Here is an 18,619-nt window from a genome sequence, read left to right as displayed (position 1 = left end):
AAGTAGAATGTCAGGTTAATACAATTGAAAACCAAATACGTGATGCCAGTTTTGCCTGAGCTGTGGTAAACTAGAACTGTATGGGAAAGAAGAACTGGTAATTGCCTTCATTAGATGTAGGAAAGAGCACATTAAAGTGACACTGCTGTGCTGCTTTAAACAGGAGAGAAGTCAGATGTATGCTTTGTAAAGCAAACCAGGTCTGTTGGCAGTCTTAGGGATCTGCTTTCCAGAACAGGAGCTGCAGAGATCTTTGAAAATGTGCCTCAGTCTGTTTTTGAAGAACGAAAAGAGTAAGAGACACTGAGTAATTTTAGAAGCAGAAAGATATGTTCGAAGTGGCTTACTCATCACAAGGACTCAGCTTTTAGCACATTTTGCCCAGCTAGATTATTGTTTGTCTTCAGGGTCTGTAACTCCCATAAGTCAACCTAAGCTCTTTTATTTAATGCAAATAGACATGTGATTGAGGCACAAGTGAGGAAGAATGAGGATTGCTTGAGGAGGAGTTAAATTGAGTTCTGTTCTGTATTCAACAGATACTCCGTGGAGGAGGGGAGACAGGTGACAATTTATTTACCTCTGCTTTAGTAATCCTTTTAGCATATTATCTCATAGTGTCCTCTTAGCCAAATTAGAGACAGATGGACTTGATGGATGGACTGCACAGTGAGTGGGAAACTGGTGTGACCACTGGCTCAAAGAGTAGCAGTTCAAAGATACCAATAAAAATACAAGTGCCTGATAAATTATCCTGAATTTCAGTTGTTTATGAAAACAAAATTTGAGATCGTCTGTGAAACTTCAATAGTTAAAATGAGCCCTTGTGTCACTGACAGATGTTATGTGGTCACAGTGAGATGATTTATGAGAGAGGGAACCGTCCTACGGGATGGAATTGACCACTGACAATGCACAAGACTATTGCAGTGGGTTGCACAGATCCAGCATTCTCCCTAAGTATACAAAAGTCAGAGATTATACAATGGAAAACAGCTAAATTATCTTTTCTGCACAAAGAGTGAAGTTCTTGGGGTACTGTTAAACTCTGGGGGGTTAAACAACCATCACAGGTCTTTTGGAATTACTGTTGAGCGATTTCAAGGTCTTTCTGCTATTGTATTCAATTTTACCTTGATAAAAATGGAAAGTGGTGCTCTAAGAAGTCTACCAGAGATCATGTTACAGTCCAATGCTGCTTCATGTGTAGCTGTGAGAAGCCAGACTAGAAAGGAGCAGAAAAGGAAATGCTCAGCATACCTGCCCAAACAGAATTTGCACCTCTGCCCCTCTCAGAAAAGATGTGGTTTTTACAATTTCAGCTTTCCAGCAACTTTGCTTCAGGTTGATACATCATGTGGAAAAAAAATGGGTGTTTTTGTTCATTGATTTTATTTTTCAACTTTTCACCAGAGGAATTCAGAATACTGGAAGTACAGGAAACTTTAAAAATCTATCACAAAGACAAAATGTAGAAATTATGAAAAGTAGTAGAAGCAAAGAAGCAACATTTCTTACAGTGGAAGAGTTTTATGTGATAAGTAAGGCTGTATGCAGGAGCAGGCTTAGAACCCAGTGGGAATTTAATAATTTACAGCCTGTCAGCACCTGCAGACAGACAGGAAGTAAATAGATTGTATATATGTGCTTGCTTCAATGTTGGCTGACTTTTCATTAGGCAGACTGCACCAGTTAGAAGCCAATACAAGCACAGATTTGGTTCTTGGTTTACTTTCTATTAATTTACTAGGCATTAGTATGATGAAATTAAATGTTATGAGAAAAACTCAAAAGCTAGTATATGCACTTTTTTCTCTGTACACTTCTATCATTATTATGGTATTTAGCTTAAATTTTCATTATATATATTTGTTACTGCTCAATATTTTAGCGTCCAGATCTTTATCTAGATAAGTCAGTATAGTTCTGCATCTGGACTATGGACTTTTCTGCTACAGAAGAAAATATGGTTTCATTTGTGCAAGTAGTTTGCTATGAGAAGCCTACCTGGCATGATAACTCTTCCAAGCTGAAGTCATTCTCTGAAAAAGGAACTCTATCTGTTTTTCTGGGGTTTGTTCAGTGTTGGCAGATTAAAAAAAAACCGAAAAAAACAGAAGGGGATTATCAGGAATTAGGAAAATGAGATGTGCTTTTAGACTTCTGAGTTCTGTCCAAGCTCTGCTGCTTCATGTGAGATACTGACTCAATCACTTGCCATAAAGCTTTCAAAAGATCTTTCAAAAAGAACCTTGCTCTTCCAGTGCTCTGTTTTGGGTTTGTCTGTGCTGAAGTTGCATGTATTTTGTTCTAGCTGGAGCTACAAGTGTGTTGCCACTGTAAACAGAGATCTGAAGACTGGCTGTCAAAAATCAATTAGTAAAAACACTAACCACTTCTGAAGAGTAGTGGCCATGTCTCAGTTTACTTACCTATAAATTCAGTACAATAGCTGAGACCAGGAAAACCCTTAATCCCTTTACATTTGGATTTCTTTGAAAAATACTAACACAAAACTGTCATGTAATTTGAAAAGATGCTGTTTGGAAAGAAAAAAAATTAAAAAAAGCACAAATGTACTGAATTTGACTCTGTCCTGCATGGTATAGCAATTTTTGAGGTCTAGTGTTGTTCATAAATTATTCACCAATATATATGTTATCAGACAGAGAAGTTGAAAAAATACCTGTATTTCCTGTAAATTTGATTAACTGAGAGACTGCATCTAAATTATTTTTTTCCATTAATTTGACATGATGGCAATAATGGTTGCTATATTTTGTACATGTTTATTGATGTGCGTATCATTCTGCTATTGCACAGAAAGTAGAAATTCTTTCCACTGTTTCAGTTTAAAATACATAATACTTTATATGGACTAGTAATTTATTATTTGCATGTTTCCAAAAGGTTTGGGGTGGAACCTCCTGGACTAATAAAATTGGAAAAAGAGATTGAACAAGAGGAAACATTTTCAGCTCCCCTTCCATCTCCTTCACCATCACCCACAAAGTCTCCTGGGAAAAAGAGCACAGGGAAACTGTTGGATGATGCTGTAAGTTGTGGGAGGAAGCTTCTTCCTATCTTACCCATTCTGATATGCACTTACTTGCAAAACACACACAATCCTGAGTTTAACATCTCACTCTATTTTAAACATTTGTAGACGTAGAGAGTTTTGGGGTTTTTTTGACCACAATTATTTATGTCTGAAGCTTGGAAAAAAAAAAGTCACACTGTGTAGGAGCTCTGCAGCTTAGCCTAGCTTTGTGCTTAGGGCCACATTCCCTTCTTATTACTCTTTTACTCCTTATTCACCAACTCCCACTTGGTACTTTGTCTGAGGAAGGACTGAGTCAGGACGAGATTTGGCTCATACTGACTTGTACTGAATGTTAACAAACACTTCTAAGATATTTCAGCCTAATTTTTATGCTGTTCTGCATGATTCTCCCATAGTTAAAAAACAAGCATTGTTTTCCTCATTGTTAGAACAAAAGTATCTTGCTTTGAATTTCATTAAACTTGTTGCAGCATATTGAGTGTTCATGTTTCTGGTGCAAACCCATAGGGGTTCATTTGAAACAGCTGGAATCAGATGAAAAGGACACATTTTGAGACCATGAAGAGGTTAAACTGGAAAAGTAAAAATCTAGCCTGTAAAAAGAAGCAGTTACCATAGCAACTACTACATTGCAAGGTAGATGTGCCACCTGGGAGTTACAAAGCACTTTTGAAAAATCCATGTGCCACTTTCCTGTTACAAAGAGCAGATGGAATATAATGTTCATTCATTTTATTGAAACAGTTTTTTTATTTGATGCATATAATTACATTTAAAATTTTCTGGTTTGTATTTCTTCCTTAACTTTGCAAAAGCACTCGTGTTTCAACAGAATTGAGAAAGAACAGTTATGTATAGAAGGAGGATGATGACTGCATATATTGTAGAAATTGAACAGAGAGTATCTAGGTTTTCTCTAACCACCTCCTTTAATTTAGAAAGCAGTACGGATAGAAACAGAATGGAATTCATCCAGCTAGATTCCTGACCGGCACTGGCCCAGACACTCACACCATAAAATAGCAGCAGTTGCTCATATAGTCCAGACACAAAGTAAAATAGAATATAATTCCTCCCTCTGCTTCCTTATTTGATTTCCAAATTCCACTCAATACTTCTGTGTCCTTTGGGACAGTAAGGCAATGGAACCCTCAATAGCAGGATCAACAGTGAAGATCTTATTATCCTCTGTTTTACACTAGAATAAATCTGTTGGCTTTCATTCTCCACAGGCTGAAGATTTTGCTTACACAGTTCAAAATAACCTTGAACTTGTTTAGGCCCAGCTACTCTGAGTTTTTGGTTCCTTAGATGAACTCTGGTGGATGAAGCATTAAGTTCTGACCACCCATTTTCAGCCTCAAATTTCCAATGTCTCCAAGGGTGATAAACGCCATAGGATACTATGTCAGGAATCCTTGATTATCAAACAGTATTCAGAGAGCCATTGCCAAAAAGCTCCCTAAGCACAGTCCCAGTCCTGGTACTATATTCCAAGAAATACAGCAGTACACCTTTTTCATCCTCAGCAACCTGCACGTGGATTGAAATCATCAACCACTGACTTCATATAAGTTATTCCTATTGTACATTGACTATCTAAATAGTTTATTCACCAAAAATGGTGGCTAAGTCTCACCCATGTTGATAAAAATCACTTGAGTAACTGATCTTACAATGCAAAAAGTGACTCATTCAAACTGAGGACAACTCATCTGATACTTGAGAAACACTTTTTGTGTGTAAAATACATGTGGAGTTCCTCTGTTAAGTGTTATTCTAATTATTTTTTTCATAAAAATATCATGCCCTGATTTAAAAAAAGAAATCTTAAGAATACTTATAAAAAATCCTCCACAAAGTAATAATGTTATTCCCATAAAGGCACTGAGCAATTTTCAGAAGTAATTGGAAAGCCTTTGAATCACTCAACAGGGCTAGTTTCAGAAGTATAGAAACAATAATTGGTTACCTTATAAGTTCTTTATGTCTTATTTAACATACTGAAACTTAATTCTTAAAGCAGATCTGAAAGCCATTTGTCCTTCAGAAGCCTTATCTATTCATGATAACCAAAACACTTACTAGAGTGCTACAGATTTGGCCAGGCATCTTTTCTTTTTATGAAACAATTTAAGACTTTAATTTGTTAGCTATTCTGAAAATATCCTTTCCTGGGCCTCAGACCATTTTTACAGGCCTTGGTTTACAAACTGGATATGAAAATGTCTGGAAAATTATTTGAAGTGGACAAACATCTACAAGTTCTTCTGGCATTTTGCATTGTTTGATGCTGATGTACTAGGTATGTACTTTGTCCAAGAAAACCACAGTGTATGAAAATGCTGCACTTATTCGTGCTGTTCCAATGCAGAAGTGCAATATGAATGTCAAATAAGAGTTTCACAGCCAGATCTGCTCTTGATATTGATGCCTTTGCTACTTTCCTATCATTGAAGAGTACAAAATATTCTTTTACTAAACATCACTGCCTTTGGTAGCATATGCCAGAACAAGGAGGCCAAAGTCAAGCTGATGCAGCTAATAAAAAGCAGGAAAGTGGTTTTCATCTGTTTTTTCTCAGCCCTTATTTTTGGGGCTATGTAGTTAGGTTTGGCAGTGATAGTGTACTTGAGGTAGTTTGATTGAACTAGCCCTAACAAAGAGATCATCAAAAGGCAGTTGAAAATTCTGGGGAGTGTCTTGGCAGGAGTTTTTAATCATGTCACAGTATTTTCTGTATGCTTTTTTTCTAAGGTGGTGTGCACAGTTTTAAAGAGGCAGGGCCTCTTACTGGTAAGGAAGATACCTCTATATTTATATGTATTTAGAAGGCAGGATGCATCTTATGACATCTTCATTTTGCCTGTTACCTGTATTAACACTGTGAGCTGATTCACCATAAAATACTGAGAATACATTTACAAAAGGTTGATGGTGAACTCCATGTAACAAACTGTTTGACTTCAGATAAAGAGTGCAAATTTGATGCTGAACTGTGTGACATTTGTCTCTATTTTTAACTCATCTCAGCTACTAAATCATTGCTATTAGAAGCACCCATAGGGTGCTTTCTGGGATTACAGAAATGTTAAGAAAAACCAAGAAAAACATCATCAATTAAGACTTATATTAAGTGATATATTATGACAAGTGTCTTATGGAATGTTTTGCTATCCATGCCATTTTAAATAGTTTCTATTAATAACTTCTTGTTTCACAGGTTAAACACATTTCTGAAGATCCACCTTGTAAATGCCCTAATAAGTTCTGTGTGGAGCGTCTTTCACAGGGAAGATACAGAGTCGGAGAGAAGATCCTTTTTATTAGGGTAAAGATTTTATTTTTACTTTGTAGTAAATTGCTGTTATCTGCTACCTTCCACTTTGAAAATTACATCACTGATTAACAGGAAAAAACATTTTCTTGTTAACCAGCACTGACTCATTTTTATGACACAGTTGGAGAATAAATAATCCACAGTGTGTTAACTGACGCAAGGAATTATTAGTATGTGATAAATATCCTTCTGACTTTAGATCATTGAATTTCCTCTCTTTTTAATCAATTGCAACCAAAAGAAAAGTCTTTAGAAATGGACCTAGTGACTTCTCAGTTTGGCTTGAAAGAATATCCACTGCATTAAAGCATCCTTTCTCCCACTCTGTTTTGACTGATACTATTTAACAGGTCAGGATATAGATCAAAGGCTTCATGATCACTGAATTGCCAAGTCATGACTAAGATATATTGCTAAAGTAGCATGAGCAAAACATTAAAATGCATAGTACTTCATTTGATTAACAGATATTTCCAAACCCAGAATTGTATTTCAGACTTTGTATGTAGAGTATTAACTCCCATAGCACAAAGTTAATCAGTATCAATATTTGCCAGTATTATTATATAGCTGAATTTAGCATATCAATACTTTCAAAGCTTAATTCTTCTGATCCACTTAATCTTCTCTATATATGTCAATGGTAATAATAATTGAAAATATGCTAATCTTGTTATTCTGTAGTTGTATGTTAAGAATCTGATTCATACTACGCTTCTTTCCATCCTCCTCTCCACATGGACTACTCTTGAGTCATGACTTGACAAAATGATAGATCTTGCTCTCAAATAATTGTTATCTCTATTTTGCTAAAAGCACGTAACTGTGACCTGATAAAACTGAGCACTTGTAAACAAAAGAAGTCAGAGGGACTCCTTGTCATCTGCAGAAGTCAAGTTCCTGGTTCAGCAAAATACCAGAGTGCTTATTCAGTCATAAACTTCTGCTTAACATAACTTACAATGAAGTCAATGAAGCCAGATAAGGATTTGGGTTTTGTCAGGAGTGTAAAGTTGGAAACATGTGTAAGTACTGTGCTGAATAAGGATTGAGAACTCCTAATTAACTCAGTAATAGGTCATAAAGAAGAAGAAATAAGAGATTTTTTAAATCTCACAGATAGTTTGAGATTTAACATGCTAGTAGAAAGGATCAATAGCTTTTCTGGTGTGTAGCCAGTAAGACTTTTTTTTGAGAAACTTGAGTTCTGCCAGAATGGTGAGTGTCAAATTCCCTTTTGCTGGCTTCTTTACTGTGCAGTCTAGTCCAAGCCAGATTTCATTCCAAGTTTGCAAACAAAACACGCTTTTCATATCACACTACTGCATTCCAAGTTGAATTGTGCAAAAAAATAACGGTAATATAGATTAGATATTAAACAGCAGTATTAAAGATCATTCCTAGAAAACTTATATCAATGGAAACTTGCCATGCATTTCAGTGGGAACAAGTTCATGTTTTAGAAGGTTTTAGAAGTCAGTTGTTTTTTGGTTTTGGTTGGTTTGAACCTCATTTTGGAACACTTCACTGGATCACAGTAAGTTTTTACTCTTCACTCTACATGTTCTTGTTGTGTACATAAGTAGATTTATAAGCCTTTCTTTGGAATCCTATCCTTCACACTTGTGAAGAAGCACATTTGAGATGTGTAGCTGATTTTTAATTTTGTTGGTATTTGGCACCCTATTTGATGCCACTGAGGTAGTTCCTCCTACACTCTATGTTCTTCACACAGCATGACACAGCCAAATACATACCATTTATTTACAACCCAATGTGTTCCAGTTGAATTGAGACCAACAGTTTTTTCATTGCTTTAAGATGGCTTAGTATACCCACTACTGTATTAGTCCATTAAATTTTTCCAGTAACCTCTATAGAACTTAAAACATCTGTAATTTCAGTGATGCTACAAGTATCATTCTAGTAGGAGTTAATACCTATTAATTGATGGTTACGGGTTTTTTTTCAGAAATTATTTAATAATATCATATCTGTAAATGTTTTTTTTTCTAATTCTGCAAGTTCTGTTAGGAAGAAAACCCAAAACCAACAAACAAACCAGAAGAGAAAGTGTCCCAAGTTCCTCTTTTTATTAATTTATATCTGTATATGAAACAAGTGAGCAAGGAACAGCAAAGCAAAATAAAACATGGCAGAGCATGGATTTCATGCAGAAAATCACAGAAACAAATTACATGTGTCAGCATAAATTAATTCTAAGGAAAGAAAACACTGTGGAATATGTAGTAAAAAGCACATGAGTAACAGTCTCATTAAAATTAATTTTTTTTTAACATGGGAAAATATTTAAATTCCTAATAGAATTTTTAAATCATGAATTAAGGGAAATTATGAAAGTTCATGAGAACATTAAGATACTTAAATCTCCTGATAAAATTGCATGCCCCCAAAGCAGTTTTTTACTCATGAAGTGGTTCTGTAATGCATAAACTGAATGCAATTAACATAATGCTGTGGTGGCTTAGATGCTAAAAATTTATTTTCAATAAAAATGTATCTGCTTGTAGATTCTTCTTCCTTTCTTCCAAATAGGAACGATTCTAAATTCCACTTACACAGAAAAGATGGAAGACATGTTTTACAGTAATGGATTATATTAATTGAAATAAATGACCACCTTATTTAAAACTGAAACATTGGTTTACAACTAGTGGGATCTCTGTATGTGTGCAATATACAATTAATCATTTGCCTTTTCACTCTCCTACCATCCTACCATTATGCCTTAATCTTTCAGAATGGAACAGAATGAATAAGCCTATTTTTAAAAATAAAGAATAACAAGTCATGAAAACTTGCACAAATGTTTGTTTTATAAATTGGGAGAGTCACAGAGTTTGAAGTGCTTGCTTCTTGCAGAAGGCAGCAAAGAGAAATTTTTATAGTAAGAAATGTCAGTCACACCTTTAAAAAAAGTACTTTTTTAACAGTTTCAGTGACAAGAATTCTATTTTCAAGTTACCTCATGTTGCATTGTATATGCATTAGTATGAACATTTCCCACAAACTAACCAGCTTCTGTCAGAAAGATCTGTCGTTTTTGTCCATACCCATGACAACATTCAAACTGTTGGGAGATTATCTCCTAGTGCAACTAGGAGTCACATTAGATAATACAATGGGTCCTGTTTTTAAAGAGTCTGATTTTTCTTGTGACATATAGATGTTCTCTATCTTGCAGACCAGTTGATAAGTATGTGATTGCTCTTAAATGATTGACCTTGTATTCTTAATATAATGTAACATTATTTTACTATAGTAATAATAAAATGTTTATTTAATACTTTCTTCATCTAAATCCCAGGAAAGGAAAGGTGTTATTTACCTGCTACAGAACCTGTGTAGAAACTTTATTTTCAGATTCACTAACACAATAGATGTATAATATGTATGTTTATATAAGAATCACTCTGCAGACTGTCTAGTGTGCACTATTGCCTTTTCCTGGTGAAGAAAATGTACTTGTGTATAAATACAAAAGTACATTTTAGTCCAAACGATCCCGGTAGGGATGATGTACCATATACCATACTGGAACTGGAAATAAGGAGAAATAGAAGGCAGATTGATTATACAGATCTCAAGACTCAAATGTTTTGTTCTGCCTTTCCAATTCAAATGCATATGTATATTCATAGCGTTTTCATGGTGTGTTTCTGTCTTTTGTTTTCCCTTCAGCATCATTTTCCTAGCTTTTTTTGTCTTCCTTACTCCAAAGATTTTCACAGTTATTCTGCTTTTCTCAGGCCTATTCACTTCCAATCTGCAAAAGAGTTTATGGTTTTAGTAGTGAAAATCCTTCCCTAAGCTTTATCCATAACAAATAACTTTCCAGGGTGTTTAAAATGTCAAAATCTTGGGCAGATCAGGAGTTTTCATTAACCTAACTCCAAAGAAGATGTAGTGGGATGCCTGGGATCTTGTGAGTGAATTCTGAAAACACGTCTTGGGCCTCAGAGTAGCAACAGTCACTGGCCTCTTTGGGCTTCTAATCTCAGTCTTCTTGTGTTTGTAGACAACTACAGTAATTCTCAGCTTGGGACTGCAAAAGACCTGGGGAAAGGCATGTCTGAAGTCCAGCTCTAGTTTGTGCCCAGATGTAAGGTGGTTTTAGAGACCTTTCAGCCAGACACTTCTTTACTCTGTGCCAATTCCTCTCCAACAGCTTTACAATCACAAAATAGATGACATTTTAGTCTTACTTGTGCTACTGAAAGTGGAATTATTCTCAACCTTCTCAGGTTTCAGTCATTGTTCAAAAAAACAAGTCCTTAAAGGGCCAGTAAAATTCACTCCACAAGACTCAGAAACTCTTGGACAGGGATACTGAACATATCATTGGGGTGACTGGAGTTGAGTGCTGCCTATAGAACTGTCAGGAAATCTGTTTTGTTCTATACTCCATCATTAATCTGTTGACATTAGGCAGAACCCTGCCCTGCCCCATCTTAAGCTGCAGCTTGCTTGTTCTTTTAGTTACCCTTTCTCTCCTGCCTCTCCCTTTTTTCTTTATTTTTTCCCCCTTCCTGCCTTCAGCTTTTCTGATTTAGGCCTAGATGCCTCCATGGAGGCAGAAGCCCATGGACATCTCTCTCTTCACTTTGTACCTGATGAAGCTGTTTTTTGCACTCAATAAAAAAACAGCTACAGCTAGACTGTCTGGTCCTGTGAAAACTAGACATTTCTAATTAAATTGTTGACTGACTTTCACTGGGGGTTATGAAAGTAAAGTAAAGTACTAGAAATTAAATAAATAATTGTTTGCCCCTCTTGATTTAATTTTCTACATTTTTTCACTGCATTTGTGCAGCCATTCATGTTAATTTAGTGTCTAGAACTTTTAAAGGATTAATTGGAAACTTCTTTACAAAAAAAACCCCTTTGTAAGTCAAATTATTAGCTCCTAATTTAATGGAAAACTGTTGAAGTTACTCCTTTTTATTTTCACCCCAATGAAGTTCTTGTTAGACTTCGTTGAAATTTTTTTACAGAATATATCTTTGATGCAAGTCAGATTCAGTGGAACTGACAGGCTGTGCAATAGCTCTGCAGTTTTTCTCACTAGCTTAGACTTGTTTGCCTCAGTGACCTCCTTCTGTGGACAATCAAGTATCGTGTCTTCTTTAATTCCCAGTGCCTCCCTCTATGCATTATTGTACGAGAACCCCACTTGGAGATAAGAAAAATTTTTAGCAAATCATACAGTGCTTTTTTAGGGTGTAAAGCATCTTCAAGAAATGTAACATTCTAGTTCTTTAAATGACTAATACATCTGTGGTCATTTTCTGCCATGGTATTTATAATTTTGGCTTCCAGAACTGAAGTTTTAACAATATTACATTCCCTGAAATTAGTAGAAAGAGAACTCTCCCTTAGGAGGAGGCTAGGGTAGAGCATTCTGAATCTTTATCCCTAAAAGCATCACCCTAAATTTCAGCTGACTTCCTTAGCAAGAGCTGAAGATGGCAAAGCAAGACATTCCCCAGGTGCCTGAGTTTCCTCTCTGGCAGGAATAAGCTAGGGTAAAATTACCCTGCACATCAGCGTTGGAAATATTTTCTGTGTGGTAATTAATTATACAGAAAATTGTCAATACTTTAAAGATGAGTAAGAAAGCTAGAAAAATATGTATTATAGATCTCATTATTTCAGACTTTTTTTTTCCCTCTATACTGAGAATACAAAAATAGACCAAATTATATGGCTCCCCTCCTCTCCTTTTTTTGGTTCTCTTACTCCTTTTATATGAAAAGTACTGGACCAGCATCTCCACAGCTAAGAGCACATATAGAGTGCTAATCCACTCCACCATTAATCTACAGGCAAGAATTTTCAAAACAAAAAGGCCTTTATTTATAGGTACTGTTGAGAACTAAGGATTGGGTCCCATAAGTTTATGCTGAAAATGTTAGTGGGGGAAAGTATTTCCTTTCTCTCAGTTATTTTCTTGAGTTTCTGTTAAATAGATGAATAGGTTTGTAAGAATCCGTTTTACATTTACTAGACAATAATACATTCTACATTAATGATGAGACAGCAGCATGTGCTCACAGTTTAGAAAACAGTTTAGTAAACCTGATCCTTTAGAAATAGAGATGCTGCTATTCGTAGTGTTGCTCTTAAAGGATAGCACTGAGCTTTACATTTCTTCTTTAAACTTCTCCTTTGGTGAGTTGACAAAGTATGACACTAATGGGAATAATATTTAACAGAGTCAAGGTAAGTATGCCTGTCTTTTATAGAAGAATGCTAAAATATTTTTTAGGGTGAATTTAAGTTAATATTCTTCAGTGTAGGTTTAGATAATTACTATAAGATGCTAATTAAAAAGGAAAAGCCCACCTGATTCTTTTTGATATACACTGTAGAGTATACTTTTATACTGTAAACATAAGTCATGCTGCCATCTGGAGAAAAAACAATAAATGTGGCTTAAGTGGTGGCATCAGTTAAACACAGCGTCTGCACTGTTCATAAGGGATTGTCCTTGGACATTTAGGATTCAGGCATAAAAGTGAATTGATTATCTATTGCTATATTTCTTAGCTTTAGTGTAATACTCTCAAAGAAATCTTAGCCTTCATGGGAATTTCCAATTGGGCTTAATATCTTGACTCGGGAATGATGGTCCTGCATAGAACTGGGCTGGCCACGATTTAACAAAAATGGTATGTAGGCTTTAAAAATATTTAACACAATGTGGTTTGACCTTTCTATTCCTAAAATAACAGGAAGAAGTTAAAGTTCATTTTAAAAAGTATTCTTATTTCTTTGTTGTTCTCTTGTCAGTGTGAAAGCAAGTTTTTTCCTCTTGTAATATCCAGTTATACTTTGTAAGCATTCACATTCTTCACCAAAAACTATATCTAGTATAGTTTGTTTTCAAACTCCGCTGCACCTCTGACAACATGCAAGATGTGTGTAAAGGTATAAAGTACTTTTTGCAATAAATCAACACAGCAGGATTTTATCCCATGTCTTTATTGATGACTTTGTCCTCTGTGATGCCTTCTAGTCCTGACCAGAGGAAAAGTATAAAGGCTATATTTCCAAATTCTTTCTCGCGTTGAAATACAGAACATTGTATTTTAATGAGAATAGTAATGATTTGTATGGTAGAGAATTTATCAACCAGTCTGTTCCACTAGGATTTTGTCTTTCCAAGCAGATGTTGTCAGATGCCCACTCTTTCTAGAGAGATGGGGGAAGTAGAATTTTTATTTTTGGTTTTTATTCTCTTAAACAGTTTCATTTGTTTGTTTTAGAATCCGAGGGATTCCTTCATCTCACCTACAGGGTTCTTTCAGTGGGGAGGAACAAGAAATTCCCCTCTATTTTCTATGATGATTAATAGGATTGATAATCAAACTACAGAGTTACATGGCATTTTATAATATTTATCTTTCAGATTAAAAATGTAAAAATTAAACTGTCAATTTGATATATTCTTTGTTATAAATTGTGGGGATTTTTTACATTGATTTATTAAGATTCTATTTTGAGATACTATGTTCCAACTTTAAAAGAAAAGAACCCCCAAAAAAACTTTAGCTGCATCTACATCAGTCAGTAGGAATTGACCATCTTTCAAAAAGTAAAAAGAACTATTTAACAGGAAACTCTCATGGTAGCAAAGGAATAAAACAATGAAACCTTTATCTGTAACAGTTATGTCCTTTTAATTTTTATTAGTCTAGGAGCCAAAGACTATGAGAGAGTCATGATAAATGCAGTGTATCTCTCTTATATTGCAATAACATAGAAATAATACTCCTAGGATATATTGAACAATGCTTTTTCAGTGCAGATTTTAGATTTTTATGTAATTATAACATTTAAAAATTTCCTTTTAAATATAATTTGCTTTTAATAATTTAGGATAGTATCAATAGCTATTTTTACTTCATATTTTAAATTACATTTGTTAATGTAAATAATTAAAGAAAAATGACTGGCAAATATTCTTGCCTACAGTAAGGTAGAATTAAGGAGAGAGGTTTTAAGGTTAAGTGCACTGAAATTTGATTATTCTAATTGTTATTCTAATATAATGATAACTTGCCCTTCAAGCTATTTGTGCTGAACATGTATAAAATTTAGTTCATGATCAAAACACGTGAACAGGTTAAAATACAGGTTTTAGTAGTTCTGCACAGGTACTTGTAAGATCCTAGACTAGCATGTGTTAGTTACTGTTTCTGCTTCTTGAACTGGTCACCTCCTTGTATATCAAAAATAGAAATAGTTGTATCATGTGACTATGCCAGTTCACATGGGACCAGAATTATGCTTCCATGGCACCTCCATCAGCAGAAATCACGAATGCCCAACAAAGGTCAACATTTGATCCTGACTTTATTTCCTTTGGGGTTTTTTATTTTTTTTCTTGACATTAGGACATTAAGTTTTGTGCATCAGATAACGAATTTTCACTGAAGTTTGCTGTGTAGTTTCCCTCCTTTAGCAACAGGACATTAGGAAAACTGTAATTACTGCATTTTTGCCTTGATGAAAAGTTTATTACTTATCACATGAATGCTACAGAGTAAGTACCAACTTAGAGATGGGTTCAAGTTGTTAGAAAAACCCTGAAGTTAGTGGTAGCCTACACAAGCCAAGGGATAAAACTTCTCTCTTATCCTAATGTGGAATCTGGAGTTAAAACTGAATATGCAGACGCCATCATTTATCCTCTTCTGAAAACAATATAGTTCAACATACTTCCAAAAATGTTTTTCTTGTGATTGTTTTCTGGTAATGAACTATTTCATTGAGGGTTAGCTGTACACAAAAACAAACTTTCCCATATATTTTGATTTTTTAAATTGTGAATGCACAAATTTCTAAAACTTAGTTAATACATCTTTTTTTTTAACAGTTTGTTTTACAAATCTCATTGAGATCTAACAGATGTAAAACTGATCTGACTTTTAAACATTGTTTTGCATGTTTTAATGGAAGTTTAGGAGCATCCCTTTTTACTCTTTTTGTTGTCACTGATTTTTGAAACTTCAGAACATAACAAGAAGAATATGTTGCTCTAAGGAAGTTTTAAATACAGGAAACATTTTCTTTGCCAAAGATTAATAAACTCTGGAGATCCCAGAGTCAACTGTTACCTTAAGTGTATTTTCCAAAAACCAGCAACTACTAAACTGAAGACCAGCTATAGACTGTTTGTCAAGTCATAAATCAGCATCACTTGATTCAGATTGCTTTGTGGTGTACTGTCATGCCTTTCTTTCAACTCATCAGAAATGGATTTACCTTAAGGTTTGAAAAACAGCTCAAGCCTCTCCCACCAAATTCCACATACCAGGACACTAAAATTGTCTTACTTTATCAAGATAATATTTCAATCATGACAACAGATGCTGAAGTGCTTTAGTTGTTACAAACACTCTATTTAGATAAATATATACTATGGAATTTATTAGATATTTTACTAGGTATTTTAGGTTTTTCAGTCCTAAGAATACACCTCTTGTCTAACCAAGTAGATGCAACTCTGTCTGAAGCTTTTAAAATTCAGAAGGGAGACAGAACTTTGCTCAAAACATGCCATTTACGTTACTTATTAAGTTGTGATTGCTTTTGTAAATAATACTGAAATGACATTAAGTAATTTTAAAATTTGCATTAAGGTCTTATCATACATAGAATCATAGAATAGTTTGGTTTGGAAGGGACCCTCAGAGGTCATCAAGTCCAATCCCCTCCTTTAAGCAGGGTTATCTTCAACTAGACCAGGTTGCTCACCCATCCAACCTAGCCTTGAATGTTTCCAGGGATGGGGCATCCACAGCTTCTCTGGGAAACCTGTGCCATGGCCTCACCACCCTCATTGTAAAACACTTCTTCCTTATATCTAATCTAAATCAACTCTCCCTCAGTTTAAAGCCTCTTGACCTGTCTCGTCATAGCATAAGGAAAATTGCTGCTTCCTCTGCTGTGTTTACTGCCTTTGACAGTCTTGCTTTTCTCATCTTTAACATATTACCATGTTAACTTAACATGAACTTTATTGTATTTAAGAGTAATTATTTATTCATAAGGAGACATGTTTATAACAATTTGGCAAATGCATAGCCATGAAAATTTCCTGTCTCATTTGAAGGAAGATTTAATAATCCCAAAGATTTTGTAAATATGAAGGAAATGGGTTTGTGTCTCTGTCAAAGTTTTTCATGTGTTAGACTACTTGTAAACAAACTGGTTTCTACCTCATCTATGTTTTGCCCCAGCAACCCCTCATCTGAAACCCTTCCTTTTCCTGAATTATTATTTTTCCTTATGAATGAAGATCTCAACGAATACTTGATCTTTACACTCTGAATTTCAATCTAGAACCCAGACATAATTTTGACTCTTTCCACTAGAATAACGATGGATATATGCTGGTGCAAGTGGTTCTGGTGTGGCAGGGAGATTCAAAGACAGGTGCACCCAGAGCCTTTTGGCTTGGCAACCAACTGATGGCTTCCTGGTCCTGTTCTACTAGTGTGGTTTTATATGGAGCATATCAATAGATCACTTAAAGATGACCCAGCTAAGTCACAAAATGAGTTTCTATGAGAATAACTTTTTTTTTTTTTTAACTGACACAGATATTTAACATTTCGATACCATTTTGCTCTAGCATGTTGCTTTCCCTAGAAAATATTTGAGCTCACCTAAACTGGTTTTACTCCAGGTTCCAAAATACCTCCTGGTTTCCATCAAGGGAACATATAGAAATTTTTTGAAGTAGTTACTCTTTTTACTCAGGTTTCATTCTCCATATCGGACCTGAGAAACATGTTGCCATTAGCTAGCCTATTATACACACAGTTAAACTAATATAGCTCACTTAGTTTCAGACACTGTAGTTGAAGATAATACTTGAATATGTTTTTGGACAATAAATTGAATTCTTTAAACTACATGATAGGGTTTAAAAATTCCTAACCTAAAAAGTTTCCCAGTCAAAATGTATGCATTTTAAATGTATTTTAAATAATTTTTATTTTTATTTAAAATTTTCTTTTAAAGGTATTTCTGTTGTGTCTAAGGTGTAGAACCGTAGTAGTATTCAGAATTCTGTGAAGAACCTTCAAACCCGACTCACATAAATCAAGTAAAATGGTAGGCTGCAAAAAACTCAGGTTTTCAGAAATCTCAGTGGTGCTCATGCAAATTTCTTGGTTCATTTTACTTAACAACTTCCTCATGATTTACTGAGAGGCAAGAGGGAGAAGGAAAATTTAACATTTCATAAGGGTACAAAGAACCCTGTTTCTGTTTCCTTTTCTCCTCCCCACCCCAGTTTCTCAAAGTATTGGCAAGCCAAAGTATGATATCATGGCAATTTAATGCTGAAAGTGTATTTTGTTCTCAAGTCTCCCTCCTTCTCTTTAGTCTTTGCTAGAGTGGTGGAATTTTTTTGTCCTGTTTTGTTTTTGTTTAAATTTAATACAGTGCTTGCAAAAGATGCTATAGAAAGTCCTGCATTAAGACAACTCTGGACATAAATCTAGATTTTCAAGGAGCCCATGAAAACCTGGTCTGCATGTACTGATAATTGTGTATAATTTTGTTACAGATTCAGCTGTAACGTAGCTGATTTACTCAGGGTTACAGTCTTACTGGCCTAATTTTAGAACACATTTCCAACTGAGGAAAAGTAATAGCAAAGGGGATGTGGTTTTGTTTAGGATTTTTTTTAAATTCACTATTATCATTTTAGTATTCAGACCTAACCCTGAGTCCCTTGCAAATAGCTCCAAAAAAATTAAATCTCTGAGAAGTAAAGCTGGTTCTCAGTGCTTCAGGAAATCCCATCAATACAAAAAAGCTGTTGAGGACAAGTAAGCAACCAGTGCTTTTGGAGTATCTAAGTATATATGGAATAGTAGGGGAAAGGCTTTTTGTTAAATGTGCAAAGCATCCACATCCTTTCTTTCAGACTGGTGAAAAGCAAAACGTGACATACTGATTAGGCTTATGATGGTGCTTCTCTAACTCTGTTCTCTACTGTTTCCATTTAGTTCAAAAACTGGCTTGAGGTTTGAGCCAGAGGAGATGTCTTAAAGCTCAAAGCTTTATGCAATATACCATGGTGTTTGTAGCATGAAATCTTTGTTGTAGGAAATATGGAGATCAAGTGTTTGATTCACGGCTGGCAATGTGCATATATGTGTATCTAAAAGGTT

At 35.0% G+C, this 18,619-nt stretch overlaps 1 protein-coding gene across 7 annotated transcripts in view; it reads left to right on the top strand.

The window, feature by feature from the left end:
• The window catches only part of GAS2 (growth arrest specific 2), an 81,549-nt gene that overhangs the window by 46,089 nt on the left and 16,841 nt on the right, over positions 1 to 18,619 (top strand). For all 7 annotated transcript variants that reach the window (XM_048306016.1, XM_048306014.1, XM_048306020.1 and 4 more), the window contains 2 exons: positions 2,911 to 3,055; positions 6,288 to 6,395. In XM_048306016.1, coding sequence (XP_048161973.1) covers positions 2,911 to 3,055; positions 6,288 to 6,395 — 253 coding nt within the window. The remainder of the gene's footprint in view (positions 1 to 2,910; positions 3,056 to 6,287; positions 6,396 to 18,619) is intronic.

Source organism: Corvus hawaiiensis, chromosome 6 (genome assembly GCF_020740725.1).
Source record: "Corvus hawaiiensis isolate bCorHaw1 chromosome 6, bCorHaw1.pri.cur, whole genome shotgun sequence".
Lineage (NCBI taxonomy): Eukaryota > Metazoa > Chordata > Aves > Passeriformes > Corvidae > Corvus > Corvus hawaiiensis.
This window is presented reverse-complemented; position numbering and strand designations above follow the sequence as displayed.